Source organism: Heliconius melpomene, chromosome 3, assembly GCF_056956725.1.
Source record: "Heliconius melpomene rosina isolate 202511_hmr_F chromosome 3, ASM5695672v1, whole genome shotgun sequence".
NCBI lineage: Eukaryota > Metazoa > Arthropoda > Insecta > Lepidoptera > Nymphalidae > Heliconius > Heliconius melpomene.
The window spans coordinates 6,610,168-6,631,919 of record NC_140391.1 but is presented as its reverse complement, the minus strand read 5'-3'; the positions used below and the strand labels follow the sequence as shown (position 1 = coordinate 6,631,919).

Genomic DNA, 21,752 nt, shown 5'->3' with positions numbered 1-21,752 from the left:
GCGTAGCATAATTCGTAACTACTTAATAATTATTAAAGTATTAAGTAGTTACGAAACCATATTCCTAATGTTGACAAGGCTCTTGTCGTTTTTAAGTACTATTACCGTAGCTTTATTATAAAGTTTTTGACACGAGATGAATGAAGTGATTTTTATTGATTTGATATTTTTATACATCTGTGGTCTAAGCAGGGTTGACAATATTAAACAATTAATAGTTATATCATTCGTTGCTAATCTGTGATTGACTTTTGATTTAATTTGACTGTGATTTATATTAATTAATTAAAAATATCGACGATTTCTTGTTTTTACTAATTCAAAATTTTCTACCGGCACACACAGTGTGTTCGTTATCGTTTTCATTTAAATAAGTTAATTTTGGTTTAATGCTATTTGTATAAGAAGCTTAATATTATTTGTATTGATTTGTAACTAATAAAATAATAATATGTCCCACAGAAGCCCTTCTTTTCAATTAAGTGATTTATTTCCCAGAGAAATAGATATTGAAGTATGCTTAAAAACTTTAAAAATATATCAGAAACTGGAAGGCGACGTCAATTGTGTTGTTTGGGACGCTTCACTGGTTCTAGCTAAGTATCTTGAAACTATGTGTCAGTCAAAACCAGATTTCTTAAGCGGAATAAGGGTCTTGGAGCTGGGATCTGGTCTGGGAGTTGTAGGACTTACTGCAGCTACACTAGGGTTAGCAATATCCATTAACATCTGCCTTTTTAATATATTCCATATTTATATAATTACATTGTAATGAAAACTTTTTAATTTATATTTTATTTGTTTTAGAGCTCAAGTTACACTGACAGACTTACCAGAAGCACTGCCTTTATTGCGATTGAACATATCTGAAAATAAACAGAAAATTGCTAGTATGGGAGGATATGCCATAGCAGAATCACTAGTATGGGGTGATAAAAATTCTGAAATACATAAACAGGAGTTTGATATGATTGTTTTAGCTGACTGTGTATACTATGAAGATGTAATAACTAACAATAATTTTCTGACATTGATTGCTAGTCTTAGAATAAGTAGGCTTTTGATAGTTCTAATTTTAGTTTTAATAACTAATCCACATTATTTAGCTTATGTATATTGCTTATTGTTTTTCATGATTACTATATCATTTACTATAATCAATAACTTTTATTATATTATCAGGCTATTAACCCGCTGATCGAAACTCTACAGTGCTTAAATAATTCAGTAAAGAAAAAACCAACGATATACCTGACTCAGGAATTAAGAGACACAGAAATTCAAAAAAAGTTGTGGAAAACATTTTATGAGAAGCTTGCAGAGTGTTTTTACATTGAGAAAATTCCAGAAGAACAACAACATTCAAATTACAGAAGCACTGATATACTTTTATTAAAGATGATAAAAAAATGATATTTATACAGTTACGATCTATGGTGACCCAAAGCATTTAGCACAAAATGTGATGGACACAAGCAGTAACTACAACCATACTATATGTAGTATTTACTTTATTAGTCATTTATTTATAATAAAATGTTTTGTGTATATTAAAAAAACTTGTATATAAGGTACTATTATAATATATGGATCTCAACTATTTATAACTCATAAAGAAACAATTTTCTACACTATTATAAACAATAACATTATTTCCTCCATGTAATTAACAATAAATAATAGAGCATACATAAAGGCATGTAAAACGGCATATAGTTTTTGAAATTTATAATTATTAAGCACAACTGGCTTCCAATTTAGGTACTTTAAAATAGTTGACAGAATAAATGATGTTAAAGTTTTTTTGAAGTTTTATTTTAGCTAAAGTATCTCTCTATATAATAAAAGTATAGCTAGTCTATCTATATATAAGTATAAAAGGACTTGTCCTCACTGACTGAGGTAAGACGCACGCACAGCCGTAACCGCTGTGCGTAGAAACGTGAAATTTGGACAGATGTTTACTTTCGTAATCTGGACATCCACTAAGAAGGGATTTTGTAAAATTTTAACCCTAAAGGGGTGAGATAGGGGTTGAAAGTTTGTATGGAAAAATCTTCAAATTGCCACCGATTTTTATAAAATTTGAAATTAAGACTCTTAAAAATATTTCATTGAACACATATTTCATGGTTTATTAGAATTCACCCCTAAATAAGCTAGCGAAGCTGCGCGCGTCCGCTAGTCTATATATATAAAATCGAAAGGTCACTCACTCATCACGAAATCTCAGAAATTACAAGTGCTAGGAATCTCAAATTTTGCATAGGAGTTATTTATAGGACGTAGATGCTCGCTAAGACGGGAATTTGCAATATTCGACTTCTAAGGGGTTGTTTTTGGGGTCGAAAGTTTGTATGAAACTTCGTTACTACAAATGCTAGGAGCCTCAAATTATGCATAGACGTCACGTCGTAGTCATGGAGACAGAAATTAATAATAACATAGTACACGCGGGTGAAACCGCGAGCGGGCCGCTAGTATTATATATAGAGATAAAATAATAATCCATTACTTTCTTCATTCTTACTGGTGAAAAATATATTTTGTTGTAATGCTCCTCCTCCTAGACCGTTAAACCTACATCTCTGAAAATTTTCAGGTACGTTGTGGACGACACGGTGATCCCAGCAAAGTAGTTTAGTCATATTCGTAATTGTAGTTTTTGAGTAAATGGTCGAGATGTGTCCCATAGAGTTAAGCTGTGGAACGTTTTAAAATTCACGTGCATTGAACTTTGATTAACCTAACTCAGCGCGAGCGGACAAAACAGAAAATTTCGCTATATTTCGAGCAATATAGCTTCGCTCACTTCCACTCGCCATGCACAGCATGTGGCGGATATTAGTAAGTTAGAGAAAATAAGTTAACATTATTATTATTCCAGTTGTCTGTACTTTACTTTTTGTAACAACGCTTTTACAGTTGTAGACCGCAAAATTGGCTTTGCTAAATTGACGTAGCTCCGGTGGTCCTGGGATCTTGGGTTATCGGATTTCTTATAAATGCTGAAATAAGAAGTTTACTAAAGTTACATTTAACGTTTTATTTCAGTTTAGAAACTAACGAGATTGTAGCCTAGTAAAAGGCTATTGGCGGTAAATTTGAAATCATAATCAGTTATCGTCAGGAATATCATAGATAGACCGCATAGACGCTTGCCGAAATTTGCCAAACTTTGACCATCACAAGCGTCTTTCCAAAAAAGCAGGGCAAACGCAGGGTGTTTCACGAGGATTGTGACAGCTTTCGAGTGCTTGTCGCCAATCGGGACCAGTGTCAGTCTTTGAACAAAGGTCAAACCAAGCGCTTGCGACGTGATAGCACATTGGTGCGAATTTAGTCTCTGACCTCAGTCATGAGTTCGTGTCGAACGGATGTGATTTGTTTCTCGAAAAAAATCACCAGTATTTTTACTACAACCGCTACAACACTTGGTAGTTTTTACTAAAATTAAACTTTTTAGAAATTTATTAATTTATCGAATTATCTTGTTTCCAAGGTATATAGACTAACCGTTTTAACTTTTATACGTTACTAAAGCCTTATTATTGAGCTATATTGATGAAAAAAATCACGAGCGCAGATCCCATGTCAGGATCCATATAGATGGAAACAAGCACAAGGCATATAGATGGAACGTTTGAGAAGGCTGGAACGTGTGTGTTTGCCTAGCCATTACAAGCGTATAAACGGCCTACCAAATAAGGAGTAACTTGTTTTTTATCACAGATTAAATTACGCACAGTTATTATATTATAGGCAATAGCGTTGCCAAACTATCGATTGTTTCGCAATCGATAGTTTTAATCTAAAAAAGCCTATGCGATCGATAGGACAATAGTATCGATATTTTCGATAGTATCGATACTATCGATTGTTTTGGACTATCGATTGTATGCTAATTCGCGATAGTATTGAATATGATTCTTAAGCATAGCTACAAGATGAAATGAAGGGAACAAGAAACATTTTTGTTACATTTCTTTTGTATTTTCATATTTTGGTGAAAAGAAAGATACTATTGATTCTATTACTGAGAAAGTTAAGAATTTAGGAATTATATTCGACCAACATCTATCGTGGAAGCCACAAATTTGTAAAGTAAGCAGGAAAGTTTTTTCAGCTGTCGCATCATTACGTCGATTACGTAACTTTCTACCCATCCCTACTAAAGTTGTGCTGGCACAATCACTCCTACTACCAATTCTTGATTATGCCGATTGTTGTTACCTTGACCTAAAGGAGGAGCAATTAAATAAACTCGAGCGTCTCCACAACGTCTGCGTAAGGTTCATCTTCGGACGCCGCAAATACGATCATATTGCCAAATTTCGTAAAAAGCTCAAGTGGCTCCCTATTCGATTTCGCTGGAATACTCTTGTTCTTTGTCTTCTGTATAACGTTCTGTTTAATCCATCTTCCCCTTCATACCTCAAAGAACGATTTAAATTTTTATGTTAATCACATAATTTCCCCCTTCGCTCCCAATACACATTATCTCTTAAATTCCCTTGCCACTCTTCTTCCTTCTTCACAAATTCCTTTTCTGTTAAATCTGTTCGCTTGTGGAACTCTTTACCCGTTAAAATAAGGCAATCTCGAACTTTAATGACCTTTAAAAAACGGCTGAAGGAATATTATTTGACACTTTGAGAATCTTAAGTATAGTTGACAAATTTAATTTAATTAATACGTTTGCTGTTCCCACAAAATCTTATTATATATGTATATGTGTATGTAGGTGTGTTTGTATATATGTATTTATGTATGTGTATGTATAAATGTATGTGTGTATATGCCTATATATTTGCCCATTTATATATTTTATTTAGTAATCAGATTTATTGAGTACACCCCTCCTAATTTAATTAATGCTCTCCTCTATCCGAAGGTTGCCTGGGAGAGATAGCTGGCTTAGCAATAAGGCCGCCTATTGTGCTGTTTTTTGTATCATTATAAACACATTTGTAATTAATTATTTGGTGTGCAATAAAGAATATTTTACTTACTTTACTTTTACTATTGCAACTTAGCATGCGATCGATAGTTCACAATAATCGATAGTATCGATACTATCGATACTATCGAAAATATCGATAGTCCTACTATCGGACAACTATCGATAGAATATCGATAGCCTATCGATAGTCGACTATCGATCGGCAACACTAATAGGCAATAAGGTTTATATTTTTATAAAAAAATTAAAAAACTCATTGTTGAAGTATTCAGTAATATAAACAATATTTTGAAGTGTGAAACATATTGATTATTGAAAATATTATGTCAGTGAGTGAAATTGTAAAATCAGCGGGCGATTCGTGGATTGTATGTCGCTCTAAATCACATTCAGGCCGAATTTATTACTTTAACACGTTAAGTGGCAAGGCAGTATGGAATTTAAGTGAACCTGAGGTGAATTTAATAATATTTTAATTCATGATATCAACTAATAGAATCTATAATATCCGTGGGGTTCATATTTACCGAAATTATGTTTCGAGAAAAAATATATATATATGTATAAATAATAATATTATTTACAGATAGAAAAAGCAAAAAGTACTACAAAGGCGCTAGAAAAGCATCCAGATTTTAAAAGCGTTAACTGTCCAGAACCATCTAATTCACCTCAAGATTCTAATCCTCAGAAACATATTCCGGTCCACCAATTGATGCAACCAAAAATATATAATAAACAAGTTATAAATAATAGTTTTTCCAAACCGCAAGAGAAACATGACTTACTGCCATACACTCAACTAGCACCAATACAGTTTAATTTACCTATTGCAACAATTAGTGCTAGTGTATGGAATGCAACTTCTCAATCCATCTTTGATGCTCCTTCCAATATAAGTCAATCAAATTTACTGATGAACAATGATAATTATGTACCATCAAGAACTTCTATGTCTCTATCAAATAGATTTAAAAATATTTGTGATTCAAATGTCAAATTAAATCCATCACCAACAAGAACTTTTAATAGAAACTATGGAATATTATCAAAAAAACATTTTTATAAAAAAAAAAGGCAATTTTTAGATAACAATGATTTGAGAACATTTTTGAAAACTAAGAGAAGAAATCGTACAGATGGTTTGTATTAAGTTATTAATCACCTTTTTCAATATTATCTATACTTATAATAAAATTGTAACAGACTAGTGGCTTATATGGAAAATATATAAGAAAAAACGTCATTGGAGATTGGAGATTTTAGAACCAAAAATGAAACATGCAATATAAAATTTAAATCTGTTTGTCTCTATGTTTGTTCATGCAAATCTCAGAAACGGCTTAGCCAATTTAAATTGGCAGTTTTCACTATTGTAGTTTGGCACACTTTGTTGTATATTAGATATTATTTTTAAAATAATGTTATTATTAGAAAACAAAAGTAAAGCAGATGAGTAATACTTACTTTAATAATGAATCTTAACACTAAGCTTCTTCTGTCTACCCTGCTATATGGGGCATGTACAGCATGCAGTATTTATTTAAATATAATTTCTTTTTTTTAGAATCTCAGGATTACAATTTTGAACAATTTGGAGAACATAGTAGTAGTAACAGTCAGTTGTTATATGAAACAAAAAATGAGACAATAACTTATGATATTGATGATGGTTATTGGTTACAAGTGGGTTTCATCTAAATATTTATCAATATTATACAAACAATATTTACATTTTATATTTTATAATGTTTTAATGTTTTGCAACTTGTGATGGCACAGAGGTACAAGTGCACCACAGGTTGTGGATTAGATTCCTTCTCAAAGAAACAAAATATTTAATATTAAAGTGGAAAACAGTAGTGTCTTAATGGGAATGGAGTGACTTAACATTAACACTAGGTTTCCAGGTTCTCTCTGCACTTACACTTTCCACTTACTTAGGAAAAAAAAATTGAGTTCCTAAGAGTTGCTTGCTGAACATATTCTACATCCATATTTTTGTTTTCTAAAAAAGAATATTTTATAACATTTTTTCATCCCATTTACTGGCATACTGTATGCCACTGAGTTATAACAGCCTCTTGCTTATTTAATACACAATAAGTTAGATTGTTATGTTATTAATATATAATTGTTAAAAGATAACTTTAGATTTAAATCATGACAAAAACAATATATGAACTCAAAAATGTTAAAAAAAAATTAATCCTTTTGTACAATTGAAATCAAAATATAATTAATTTACATGATTTTAATAGTGATATACATATATTTTTAAATAGAGAAATTTGAACAGTCAAGCAAATATTACAAAAATAGATACAAATTCCTTGAAAAGCTTATTACAAGTGGAAGATACTAGTTCCTGGTACATTGTTGCTGATTCTAATGTATTCTTAAACCATGTTAATTTTATTAATATTTTAATGAAATCTGGTAAGTAAAATTAAGAACATTTTTTTTATTCTAACTTTATTTATAACATATTAATTATATTTTAATTGTGGTTATTAAAAATAAGGTCTTTAAATTTTCTTCTTTAAGTGAATATTTGAATAGGATCAGAAAACTTAACTTACTAATGAATACTAAACATTGTATATAACACCAGAAAATGAGCAGTCTCTTCAGTTTCTTTCTATAGAATTAACTATAAAAATGTGTAAATATTTTTATGATATAATATGTATCTTTATTGTGTATTTCAGACTGTCAATGCCGTTTGATGATACCACAACAGGTTATGAACAAAATCAAAGTGGCTACAAATTCACGATTATGCACTCAGTCCCATAGAGCTGCATATTTTATATCTGAGAAAGTAGATGAAAATGTCGCTACTATTGGTATGTTATATGTATTTTTATTATGTTTCTCTTTCTTTATAGATGTTGGGTTCAAAGGAACCCGGCCTTTTGTAGGGTTTGTATGAAGACAGGTCCAAGGCAAAGTCTTCAATAATATACCTATCGGTATAAAATAGACCTTAACCGTTACCACCTGCACCGTGCGGAGGTGCTCCTTTTTTAGCTGCAGTTGTAGCCAACGACTCGATGTAACGTCCAAAGTTCAAATCTGACGTAATGTTCATGCCAAGAAGCTCAAGATGGTCAGCTATCGGCACGGGTACATCTCGGAAAGTTTGAGTAAGATCGAAAGGGCTGCGTTTTGCGCAGAATAAGCACGCCTGAGTTTTGGTAGCGTTAAACCTGACAAGATTGGCATCACCCCATTCAGAGACGCCCTGAAGTTCCAGGTTCAGACGATCGATCATAGACTCTCGACAAGACTGGATTACGATCCGGCTGGCCTTTGCATTGGACAGATATTTTTCAACAACCGTGCTGTCATCAGCGTACCCAACGATACCGGGTGTTAACATATAGTTGATGTGATGATATGGTGACATATTGTTCACGACGCGCAGGCACATCGCCCTACACCTGCGACAAGTGGGCAAGGGCTACCGTGTCAAGTACGGGCACGGTTAAAGACGCAAGTACCCAGACGGAAACTCCGCTTTGCAACGTGGAATATTGGCTCTCTAACCGGACGATGCAGGGAACTCGCAGATGTACTCATGAGACGTCGGGTCCAGTGTGCTTTCCTCCAGGAAACTCGCTGGAAGGGCAATAAGTCCCGTAACATCGGACAGGGTTATCGGCTTATATACACTGCGTCACCTTCGGGTAGAAACGGTGTAGCGGTAGTGCTTCCTAAAGAGCTTCAGAATGGCTCCTTGAAGTTGACCGTCGCTCCGACCGCTTGATGCGAGTGAAGGTACTGATTGAGGGCGTTATCACAAACTTAATCAGTGCTTATGCTCCCCAGGCGGGATGTAGCGCGGCCGGAAAGGAGACATTCTGGGAGCAGTATGAAGGGGTGCTACTTGCTGTGCCGCCTACCGAAGTGGTCTTAGTTGGGGGGGACTTGAACGGGCACGTCGGTAGGGCTGCTGAGCCGTATGAACGTGTTCACGGGGGTTTTGGGCACGGTCTTCGCAATGCAGAGGGAGAAAACATTCTGAGAACCTGTATTGCGTCTGATCTGGCCGTCGTGAATACGTTCTTCCAAAAGAATTCTCAGCACCTTATCACGTATAAGTGCGGGTCCCACTCAACTCAAATAGACTACTTATTGGCCAGACGGTGTCATATGGGCAGGGTAACTAACTGTAAGGTCATTCCAGGCGAAAGCCTAAAGGCCCAACATCGTCTTCTTGTCATGGACTTTAACGTCACTCCGAAGAAGAAAGTAGCCGAGAAACGTAGGCCTCGGATCAAGTGGTGGTTGCTGAATGGACCGATGCAGACCGACTTCCTGGCAGAGGTGAAAAGTCATAATCTTTCGACTAACACCGAGACTGCTCAGGATGCTTGGGATCGGGCTCAGTCGGCAATCATTGCGGCAGGCAGGCGAGTTCTTGGCGTTTCTAGGGGAGGACGTGTCATCGACAAGGAGACATGGTGGTGGAATGACGAGGTCCAGGAGGTGACTCGTGAAAAGAAGGCTGCCTTTAAGAAGTGGCAGGAATCCAACTCTCCTGAAGACAGACTGGAGTACACAGTAGCTAAACGTGCCAGTAAAAGAGCTGTAGCCAGAGCCCGCAGTGAGAGTTTGTCACCATTGTATGATAAACTTGAAACTGTGGAGGGGCAGAAGCTCATTTACAAACTGGCACGTTCCCGGGATAAAGTGACGCAAGATATCGCAAAATGTCTTTGCGTCAGAGACTCCCAGGGCACGCTGCTCTGTAATCATGACTCTGTGAAGGAGAGGTGGAGAAGCTACTTCCAGGAGTTGCTGAATACTCAGCACCCATGCAGTCTTCATCACGACCCACCGCCTAACCTCGGACTTATTGCCCCAATAACCCTTGACGAAACACGTAATTGCCTTCGACGCATGAAGAACGGAAAAGCGGTGGGACCTGACGACATCCCGATCGAAGCGTGGAAATCGTTGGGCTCTCTTGGTGTGCTCATGCTTACTGACCTTTTTAACCATATCTTGAACACTGGTAAGATGCCGCATCAGTGGCGGCTTAGCTTTATTACCCCTATTTACAAGGGAAGGGGCAGTGTTCAAGATTGTGGTAGTTATAGAGGCATTAAGCTTATGAGTCATACCATGAAGCTCTTCGAGCGCATGATCGACCTCAGGCTCCGCCGAGAGTGTACTGTCTCTGAGTCTCAATATGGATTTCAGCCAGGATCGGGCACCATGGACGCCATTTTCGCCCTCAGAACTTTGATGGAGGCATACAGGGAAAAAAGGAGAGCTCTGCACGTGGCCTTTTTAGATCTGCAGAAGGCCTTTGACTGTGTGCCTCGTCAGTGTATCTGGTGGGCATTGCGATCCAAAGGGATCCCTGAGGCCTATATTGAGATTATCAGGGGCATGTACCACGATTCCGCTTCTATGATTAGGACTGCTGTTGGCGACACTAGACCCTTCCCGATTACAGTGGGGGTTCACCAGGGCTCGGCTCTTAGTCCGTTCTTATTTAATGTAGTGCTCGATACTGTCTCGGCTCACATCCAGGACCAGCCTCCATGGCTGATGATGTATGCCGACGACATAGCACTCATTGCCGAGAACCGACTGACGCTGGAGCGTAAAGTGAACCTCTGGAAGGGTACGCTTGAGAACGGCGGTCTTAAACTAAATGTGTCGAAGACAGAGTACATGGCCTGCGGGAGCCGGGACTCGAGCATCATCCTTATAGGTCCTGAGCTAGCCGTTAAGTCGGAGAAGTTCAGGTACCTTGGATCCGTTATGCACGAGTCTGGAGGCATCGACCACGATGTCCATGGCCGGATAAGCGCTGCCTGGGCCAAATGGCGGGAGGTCACTGGTGTGGTCTGCGACCGCAGAATACCGCCCAAGCTCAAGGGGCTGATATACAAGAGCATCGTCCGACCGGTTCTTTTATACGGCAGCGAATGTTGGCCAGCACTATCTCGGCACACTCAGGAGCTTCACGTCACGGAAATGAAGATGCTGAGGTGGATGTGCGGCGTAACGCGGTCTGACCGCATACGCAACACATTCATTCGAGGTAGTCTTGGGGTCCGTGACGTAGCGGATAAGCTCCAAGAGCGTCGCTTGAGATGGTTTGGCCACGTTACGCGCCGGCCTAAGAACTATGTCGGACGCAAGTGCCTTGCTATACAAGTTCCTGGGGCGCGACCTCCCGGACGCCCAAGGAAGCGCTGGTTGGATGTCGTGATGCAGGACATGAGAGCCAATGGTCTAACCACCGAGGACGCAAAAGATCGTGCAAAGTGGAGTAGGTTAAGTAGGAAGGCAGACCCCGGTAATAGCCGGGATTAATGCCAGGAAGAAGAAGAAGAAGGTGTCATATAGGCAGGGTAACTAACTGTAAGGTCATTCCAGGCGAAAGCCTAACGGCCCAACATCGTCTTCTTGTCATGAACTTTAACGTCACTCCGAAGAAGAAAGTAGCCGAGAAACGTAGGCCTCGTATCAAGTGGTGGTTGCTGAATGGACCGATGCAGACCGACTTCCTGGCAGAGGTGAAAAGTCATAATCTTTCGACTAACACCGAGACTGCTCAGGATGCTTGGGATCGGGCTCAGTCGGCAATCATTGCGGCAGGCAGGCGAGTTCTTGGCGTTTCTAGGGGAGGACGTGTCATCGACAAGGAGACATGGTGGTGGAATGACGAGGTCCAGGAGGTGACTCGTGAAAAGAAGGCTGCCTTTAAGAAGTGGCAGGAATCCAACTCTCCTGAAGACAGACTGGAGTACACAGTAGCTAAACGTGCCAGTAAAAGAGCTGTAGCCAGAGCCCGCAGTGAGAGTTTGTCACCATTATATGATGAACTTGAAACTGTGGAGGGGCAGAAGCTCATTTACAAACTGGCACGTTCCCGGGATAAAGTGACGCAAGATATCGCAAAATGTCTTTTCGTCAGGGATTCCCCGGGCACGCTGCTCTGTAGTCATGCCTCTGTGAAGGAGAGGTGGAGAAGCTACTTCCAGGAGTTGCTGAATACTCAGCACCCATGCAGTCTTCATCACGACCCACCGCCTAACCTCGGACTTATTGCCCCAATAACCCTTGACGAAACTCGTAATTGTCTTCGACGCATGAAGAACGGAAAAGCGGTGGGACCTGACGACATTCCGATCGAAGCGTGGAAATCGTTGGGCTCTCTTGGTGTGTTCATGCTTACTGACCTTTTAACCATATCTTGAACACTGGTAAGATGCCGCATCAGTGGCGGCTTAGCTTTATTACCCCTATTTACAAGGGAAGGGGCAGTGTTCAAGATTGTGGTAGTTATAGGGGCATTAAGCTTATGAGTCATACCATGAAGCTCTTCGAGCGCATGATCGACTTTAGGCCCCGCCAAGAGTGTACTATCTTTGAGTCTCAATATGGATTTCAGCCAGGATCGGGCACCATGGACGCCAATTTTCGCCCTCAGAACTGTGATGGAGGCATACAGGGAAAAAAGGAGAGCTCTGCATGTGGCCTTTTTAGATTTGCAGAAGGCCTTTGACTGTGTGCCTCGTCAGTGTATCTGGAGTGCATTGCGATCCAAAGGAATCCCTGAGGCCTATATTGAGATTATCAGAGACATGTACCACGATTCCGCTTCTATGGTTAGGACTGCTGTTGGTGACACTAGACCCTTCCCGATTACAGTGGGGGTTCACCAGGGCTCGGCTCTTAGTCCGTTCTTATTCAATGTAGTGCTCGATACTGTCTCGGCTCACCACATCCAGGACCAGCCTCCATGGCTGATGATGTTTGCCGACGACATAGCACTCATTTCCGAGAACCGACTGACGCTGGAGCGTAGTGAACCTCTGGAAGGGTACTCTTGAGAACGGCGATCTTAAACTAAATGTGTCGAAGACAGAGTACATGACCTGCGGGAGCCGGGACTCGAGCACCATCCTTATAGGTCCTGAGCCAGCCGTTAAGTCGGAGAAGTTCAGGTACCTTAGATTCGTTATACACGAGTCTGGAGGCATCGATCACGATGTCCGTGGCCGGATAAGCGCTGCCTGGGCCAAATGGCGGGAGGTCACTGGTGTGGTCTGCGACCGCAGAATACCGTCCAAGCTCAAGAGGCTGATATACGAGCATCGTCCGACCGGTTCTTTTATACGGCAGCGAATGTTGGCCAGCACTATCTCGGCACAATCAGGAGCTTCACGTCACGGAAATGAAGATGCTGAGGTGGATGTGCGGCGTAACGCGGTCTGACCGCATACACATTCGAGGTAGTCTTGGGGTCCATGACGTAGCGGATAAGCTCCAAGAGCGTAGCTTGAGATGGTTTGGCCACGTTACGCGCCGGCCCAAGAACTATGTCGGACGCAAGTGCCTTGCTATACTAGTTCCTGGGGCGCGACCTCCCGGACGCCCAAGGAAGCGCTGGTTGGATGTCGTGATGCAGGACATGAGAGCCAATGGTCTAACCACCGAGGACGCAAAAGATCGTGCAAAGTGGAGTAGGTTAAGTAGGAAGGCAGACCTTGGCAATAGCCGGGATAAATGCCAGGAGGAAGAAGAACATATCGTTGATGTGTTTGTCATGTTGTTCAATTTTCCCGAAGGCAGTATATTTATTTCGATTATAGTTTAGACAGGCTGTTAAAGTTCCACATCAGGTATCCAGATTTTCAAAATAAACTATATGTATTTAAATTATTTTCATATCCCACTCTGTTAGAAAAAGCACAGTATTGAGTTTTGTTACTCAGCACGCAATTTTTTGCAAAGTTTTGCGAAAAGTGGGGCATGGAGTGCCTTAACACTAAGCTGTCTCATAAATCAAATGTTGTTTTCAGATCAAGATAGCACTGAAGCAAATGTTGCTTATAAAGATGCAATTATCAAATGTTGTAGAAAGTTGATAGAGGAATGCAATCCTGTGGTAATATATTTATGTTAAATTATATATTGTGTTAAATGACAACTTTTTAAAACACTAGCAAATTTTCAGACTAAAGTTTGAAAGAAGTAAACTAGCTAATAATAATATAAATATTATATAGTAAAAATTTATATATTTTAGGTTCTATTGACTGATGACATTGAATTACACAGTACCGAATGCTCAATTCCGATATACACTGTAATGGAATTAAAAAATATATTAAACAATCCTAAATCTCACAGAATTATTCCATGGAATTTTGAAAATTTTCCTCTTAAACAGAATCGTAATATAAAAATTACTATAGAAAATGATACTAATACAGATAAATTAGATCAACAAATTAATACCGATACAGTTGCCGAAAATAAAACTACTGCTTACGAATGTGAAAGCAATTACGACAAAAAACATTTAACAAACCAAACAAATGGTCAAAATGAAGTAATGCTTGAATATATAGTAAACAAGTTAAAATCGTTGGAAAAGAAAACTGATGATATTGGTATTCAAGCTGGCCCAACGGATCTGGTTGTGGAACAGGACAAACTTAATTCCAATGACACACTTCAAAGTGATAAAATAGAATTTGATCAAACAAAATCAATTAAATTAAAACGTCAAACTTCATTGGATATTGTAAAATCAAATGCTACTATGAAACATTTAAAACAAAACAAAAGGAAAGCTAAATCCACTTTATGTTTAATATCAGAAAATTCAGTAACTGACGAACATAATGAAGTAGCACAACTTGTTTCAAATTCTACTACAGAGTGTATGGCATCCGTTTTGATTAGCAAAAACAATACTGATCCTAAATCAACAAGTAAAAACAAATGTGATAGTTTAATAAGAAAAACAAACATGGACATTCCTAAACCCACGAATACATTTGAAAATTTCATTCAAGGTAAGGAACAATCTAAAGAACAAAATATCGAAGATAAAATCGAAGTATCAGATCAAAGCGAAAATGTGATGGTTGAAAATATTACTGTTGCTAGTTTTACTAGTAATAATAAATGTGATAATTTACTAAGAAAAACAACAAACACAGTAATTGCTAAATCGAAGAAAACATTTGAAGATACAAGACAGTTAAAAAAGCAGAATATATCAGATAGAATTGAAAATGTAATGTTTGAAGTAACAGATGAAGCAATGGAGGAATATTTGAAAATGAAATGTGATGAGTGGACATCACGATTTGTTCAAATAATGGAGGAAGTGCTAACTCAAGTGTTGCAAATAGATCCTCCATACGTTTTAGATACAATGCCACCGCCTTGGAATATTTACGAAGCGACAGAATGTGTGAAACGAAAATTTAATAATGTCGATGATATATTTGATGCGACTACTAAGTTGTCTTCTGTTTTGTTTGAATTTGGTGCTTCTAGAGGTTTATATTTTTTGTAAATCTTATTTTAATTAATATTTTTTATGTAATATTTATTTAATAAGTCCTTGTTTTGCAGGAAAAATTAAGACTGATATTAGCCCGCAAAAATATATGGAAATGTATAGTTATGGAGTGTACGTAATTGATACACTGCAGGTATGTTGAAATATTCCAAAATTATATTAATATTTCCATCACATAAATAATGTTGAATGTAAAGGCGAATGTTGCGAATTCGATTCTCACTGAGGGGAATTAATTATTCTCATTAAACGGGGAATGGAGTGTTTTAATACTAGGTTTTCCACCGTCTACCTTGCTATATGCGGGATACAGAGTAGAGTTAAAAAAAAAGGTTTTTTGCATTTCTAAATTGTACGCATTCATTTTGAGTAAACAAGTGTAAATGGTATTTTTATAGAATGATAGTACTTTAAACCTATTTTTATTTTACAATAGGGTAATTTAAACAATGTTGAGGATCTACACACAGCTGAACAATCTCTCTCTAAGTTGTTGAGAGATATTCAAGACCCACACTTAGATCCGAGTAATCACGATCTATTTACTGATACTAATATCGAAAACCAGATAACATGCAGTGAACCGGATGCTTTAAATGGTAAGGCAAAATAAAAAATAGATTATTATATATTAAGATTTATTTTATTAATTTTAACTAAATTAAATGTTAACGTGATGGTAGCTCGGCCCCTCATAATCGGAATAAATTATTTTGATGTCTCAGCTTTGGTAAAATACACCGCGGCGTTATATTCAGCTATTCCACATTCAATGTATCGATCGGAAAACGGTTCAGTAGTCTTTATACTAGGTTCACTGCCTATATCTTATCGATTGTATTGTCAAGGTGCCTTAACAAAACTAATTAAAGATCGTCATATTAAAAGTCAAATTCAAATTAAATATATTCGTTATTCAAATAAACTATTACAAGTACTTTTGACTCGTCGAATGTACATGTCAACAAAAAGCTACCACCGGTTCGGAAGGCAGTTCTGCTGAGAAGAGCCGGCAAGAAACTCAACAGTTGCTCTTTTCAAAGTCAATGGTATATTTTACTATTACATTAGGTGGCAGCTATCCTGCCTGACATTCAATAGACAGAATTTATATTAAGAAATTATGAACATAAATATAGTATTTAATGAGGGTGGTCGCGCTCAGTATGTGACTTCGAATGCGACGGTTGTGGGTTCAATCCCCACTCGAGGAAATGAAATAATTATTTACATTTATATTTCCATTTCTTCGCTCTGGTATCGAGGCAAAGCGGGGCTTTGAGCTCTGCGTGCTTAACACTAGGTTCGGGATACAGCGTGAAGCTGATTATTATGAAATATATTTTTTTGGATTTTGGAAAAACTTCTGTCATTCGGACGAAAATTAGGGCTTTCACTCCTTGCCCCATTGTGCCCATATATCTAAATACAGCCTTAATTGTATTATTTACTTTACTATTGTACTATAATTATAACTAAAATATTTATTTTATTTCAGAAACGTTTGAATCTAATTGTAATAATACAAATTTAGATACGTCAGCTGATGTTAGCACCTCAAAATTAAAAAGCTCCAATAAATCTAATGTATCTTCAAATTATCGTCTCAGGTCCCATAGGAAAAGGTTATTACAGGTATATTATGGTTTTTAATTTATAATTTCGCTTTTATACGCATAGCTGGTAGGCAAACGTAACAATGTTTACACATTTCTCACGGACCACCCAATTTTTAAGAAATTATGTTTATACATGCTTGTAATAACTTGTTATTGTGCAAGCGATAACTTGTTAATACAAGTTATATTCTAAGTTACATTTTCATGTTTTTATTTTATTGTAGGAACAAGAAAATAAAGATAAATCTGTTCCAGAGACTATATTTATTCGGAACATCGACAATAAATCTACTTTCTTCACGAGTTTAAATCTAAGGAATAATTGTGTGAACAATAAAAATGAAGTACAAGATAATACTGTCGAGGAAGTAGAAAAAAATAATGAACTAGTAAATGATGATCAATTGGTAAACCATAATGAAATGGTAAATAATAATGAAGTGGCCAATGATAATGAAGTGGTAAATAATAAAGAAAGTAATAAAATAAATACAATTAATACAAGTAATATTGTCAAAGAAACTGAACTCAAAGAAAACATAGCTGTTACAGGACCTAAATTTATAAGAAATTTTACTAAATGTATAGAATTTGAAGAGAAATTAAAGAATATACATCCTGAAACGGACTCGGTGCGAGACAATTGGTTTATTCAAAGCGAGTCAGATTATACCGGTAACGAAGAGCTCGATTATGAAGATGACGAATACTTCTATGATAATGATTACGATGATTACGAGTGTAATAATGAAGAAAACGAAATTCATTTTAACAATAACACAGAAAATAAAAATGTAAATTTCAAATTATTCATGGAAAAAATTAAAGATGAAATCAAAATATCGTTTTTAGCTATTCACAGTTTTTGGTAAGATTAAGTTTCACGCTTTATGTGGCTTACGACAGAGTGAACGTTTTGGCAAGATACATAATTCTCCGATGTTTGCAAGAGCGAAGAAATGAAAATATTTTATTTCTTACGAATGAATCCAAAATTATAAACATACATTATTAGTTATCATTATTTCCTTGCTGTGGTAAGAAGACAATACGCGGCGTTGAGATTCGCCACTAGATAAAGAACGAAAAGCGGAGAATGGAATGTCGTGACATTTAAGTTTTCTCTGTCTATTTTGTACTATGCGGCGTAAACCATGAAATTTAATATTTATCGTTTTTCGTACTTTACAGTACAAAATCATATGAAGTGTTAAATTCTGAAGATCGTAAAGAGAAGAAATCAAAGATACAAGTTGTTGGAAAACAAACGTTTACACATTTGAATAGTTTGTGTGATGCGTTAACTAGGTATGTTTGTTAGTTTTATAGTAACTGAACTAGTAGTAGTAACTAAATAAACTTTTAGTTATTACACCCTTTTTTTAGTTCCACACTGTATCCCTCTTATAGCCTGATAAGCAGAGGGAACTTAGTATTAAGACGATTTGTCTTTGACGTATCACTTAATTTTCTAGACATTGCGTCTTGGGTGGTGGAACCCAACGCCACGTTGCACTTTTACAGATCGAGGAAATGACAATTATTCATTGCCCGAGTGGGAATCGAACCCACCACCGTCGCTTATGAAGATAATCTTTATTCCGAAGTGGCTGGTTTAATTTTTTTTATATATTTTTTTAGAATTTTAACAAGAGATACAAACGACCTGCTTAGATTAAAGGAACTCCTACAAATAGACAGTCTAGAAGAGCATAATATTATAAATGATGATGTTGTTGAAGAATATATGTGAGTTTTTATATACTATTTATTTGATATCTTCGTTTTATATTAATAATTAGTGGGCCCGTGCGAGGCTACGCCCGATTGAAATAGAAATATTAATAAAGAATTGAAAATTAAAGATTCAATCAATTCAGTAAAACAGTTGTATAAAATAACTGTTACGGCAATTGACATTGACTTTAAATTGACATATCTTTTTATTTATGAACCGATTGTAATAAAATAAGCCCTATATGTTTTCGGAAGCTTGCCAGAATACAATAGTGAAAACCGCATCTTGATCGGTTAAGCCGAATCTTGTGCGATTACAAACGCACAGACAAACAGACCAAAATTTTAAAAATCATTGTTTAGGGTTCTATGACGTTAATTAAGTTTCCCAGTAACATTTTTTTTTAAATATCTTCCAAGTACAGATACCGACCCTCTTACGATTTTATTGTTAGTATAGATAAGTTGTTTAAATTGCTCACAATTTTATTTATTTAATATAGTTTAATATTTACCTTTTTGATATTCCTTACTTGCAGTTAAGTCGATATTTAATGTATATAAGAAGCACTTTTTACTACAATTTTTCGCTCAAATATACGAGACATACGCTTTGTCTACCGGTGCCAAGTTATGAATATTTAATTTAAACTTCACCGTATTATAACTATACTGTATTATACACAGGTACAGCGCCTGACTATAAATGCGATGGTTGTTGGTTCGATCCCCACTCGTGGTAAAAAAATATTTTTATTTCTTCGCTCGGGTAAGACGACATACCAAAAAAAAATTTGGCGGTGCGTTTGGGACAGAATGTCTTAATACTACCCTCGATTCCCTCGATTCTGTCGAATTCGGTATTGCGTGTCGAGTGGCAGAACTCAACGCCGCGACACCAGAGTGAAGACATGTAAATATAAACATAAATAAATATTTCACATTCCTCGAGCGGGGATTTAAAATATATTTTTAAAAACATTAATTAAACCTTTAAGTCGCTGGGATTATTCGTTATTTTGTTATTGATAGTAATTGTATCAGCATGTTATTTTGTTTAATGTTGTATTTATGAGTTTTTTTAAATCGTATGATGTATTTTATGTAGTTTAAGATGTGTTGAATACGATGATGAGGGATTCATATTCATACGAAAAAAAAATTACTTTTTTATGAGTTGTTTAACTAGTTTGGTTTCCGCAATTGTCAAGCATTATTATTATATCTAGTAGTTTATATCACTTTGCACTCCATATGTAGATTTCTCTTTTATCTTCTCTCTGCTCCTCTGCCTACCCTGCTATATCTGGATATAGAGGATATAGGGAACCTAATGCTAGACATTACTTGTTGAGTATTAACAGCGGTGAAAAGGACTCACTTTATACCCCCGGATAATGATGTCACTGGGCCACGATGACCTTCGACATATTAATACTAAAAAAAATTTTCTTTATTTAAAAATGTTTTTTAAAAATCCTTTACTATACATATGGTTTTTTTTTAGGGTGTTCATCAAAAAGTTCGTAGAACAAGGGAATACGTTAAGGGATTCGATCAAGTTAGTTATAGAAGCGTGTGAAGAATAAACTCACATGGATTGATGTAACTATTAGTTTCACATCATCACGTTTGCACGGAAAAATATTTTTTTTTAAATTAGGGACACTAGAAATGAAGTATTTTATGTATTGACATTGTTTTTAGCAAAAGGTTAATTTGTTTGTTTTTTTTATATTAACTTATTTGATAATGTAAGAAACGCATTAAGCCAAAACGGCAGTTTTAATAATTTTGTAACTTACGTCGAATAATAAAATAAATAGAATTTACATATGCATATTTATTAAAATAACTTGATCACCTTATAATCAACAAGATATTTACAAACAACAATAAACGTTAAGTTAATAATATGGCACCAGCGTGCATCTTCACGTTGCTGTGCCGAATCACGTATAAAATATATCTACTAAAATATATTTTGTACGTGACGTCATTAGCTATGTAGGAAATATAGATTTCGACACATTAAAGGAGATTCTTAATATTAATTTTAAATATTTTATTTAAACATTTAATAGCCTTTTTTATTTGGTTAACTATTTTAAGTTTAAACAATTCAGTTGTGAAACATTTAATAGTATTAATAATAATAATCGAGGTGGTAATGACTAGTTGAATTATTTATCTAAAGCCTCTCCCGTCCATCATCGCTTGAGCACAGTACTTCGGAAACTGAATAACTGTTAATAAAAAGTCCGTCAGACCCTGAAATTTTATTAAAAAATCATTAATAATGTTTGATTTATGTTTAATTTTAATTTTATAGTTCTTACTTTACTAATAATGTCTAATTATTGTGTAATTTGCTAGTTATTATACGATAATTATTGTTATAGCAACATCTATCAGTAAATTATATGATCTATTAATTTATATAACTATGCATTATATAATCTTTAGAAAGGTATATTTTTTTATAATAAATAACCCAATATACATTAAGTAATGAAATATTTATTGTTTTCATTTCATCGCTTTGGTGTCGAGGCAAAGCGCGGCGTTGAGTTACGGCACTCAACACGTAATGCCTTCAAAATTCGGCAAAAGAAAAGAGGCAATGAAGTGTCTGACACTATGTTCTCTCTGCCTAACCTGCTGTATGCGAAATACAACGTGTTGCTAAAAATATGTTTTATATTTGTCGTACAAAACATCATCAGGTATCTTGAAAATGTCAGTGTCATATAGGTATTAGAATCATCAATCACACTTACTGATAAAGGTTCTATGCAAACTGTGAATGGCAGAAGTATAACGTAGAAGCCTGCTGAGATACCGGCGATCCAAAACGCCAAAAATATTAAGATAATTAGCCATATTATCGAGTAAATAATGTTTCCCATTTTCTGTAATAAAATATATTTTATTTAAGAGTTTGTAGAAATCAAGGTGGCCGAGATGGTAGGTTTATTAATAAATTGTTCTATGAGATATCAGGTACCTATATATTATTATGCTAACACTTCTATTTTTACGTTCAAGACATTGATACCTAATTTCAGTACATACTTAAGTT

General features: G+C 36.1%; 2 protein-coding genes across 3 annotated transcripts; both read left to right on the top strand.

Moving 5' to 3' along the window:
- Positions 1-206: 206 nt before the first annotated feature.
- Positions 207-1,800, top strand: LOC146539988 (protein N-lysine methyltransferase METTL21D-like). Of its 2 annotated transcripts, none has more exons than XM_085207676.1 (3): positions 207-708; positions 808-922; positions 1,183-1,800. In XM_085207676.1, exons 1-3 carry the CDS (start codon positions 452-454, stop codon positions 1,411-1,413), a joined length of 603 nt encoding a protein of 200 aa, XP_085063802.1. In that variant the 5' UTR covers positions 207-451; the 3' UTR covers positions 1,414-1,800. The 2 variants fall into 2 exon arrangements, with proteins under 2 accessions (XP_085063802.1, XP_085063801.1); XM_085207675.1 differs by having other exon boundaries at positions 215-708; positions 808-1,003.
- A 3,349-nt stretch (positions 1,801-5,149) lies between these two features.
- Positions 5,150-20,502, top strand: LOC146539987 (uncharacterized). The gene is made up of 14 exons (XM_085207668.1): positions 5,150-5,418; positions 5,550-6,105; positions 6,531-6,649; positions 7,249-7,402; positions 7,675-7,812; positions 13,798-13,883; positions 14,025-15,291; positions 15,368-15,447; positions 15,751-15,913; positions 16,813-16,949; positions 17,158-17,801; positions 18,125-18,241; positions 18,575-18,682; positions 20,178-20,502. Exons 1-14 carry the CDS (start codon positions 5,287-5,289, stop codon positions 20,257-20,259), a joined length of 3,783 nt encoding a protein of 1,260 aa, XP_085063794.1. The 5' UTR covers positions 5,150-5,286; the 3' UTR covers positions 20,260-20,502.
- Positions 20,503-21,752: the final 1,250 nt, after the last annotated feature.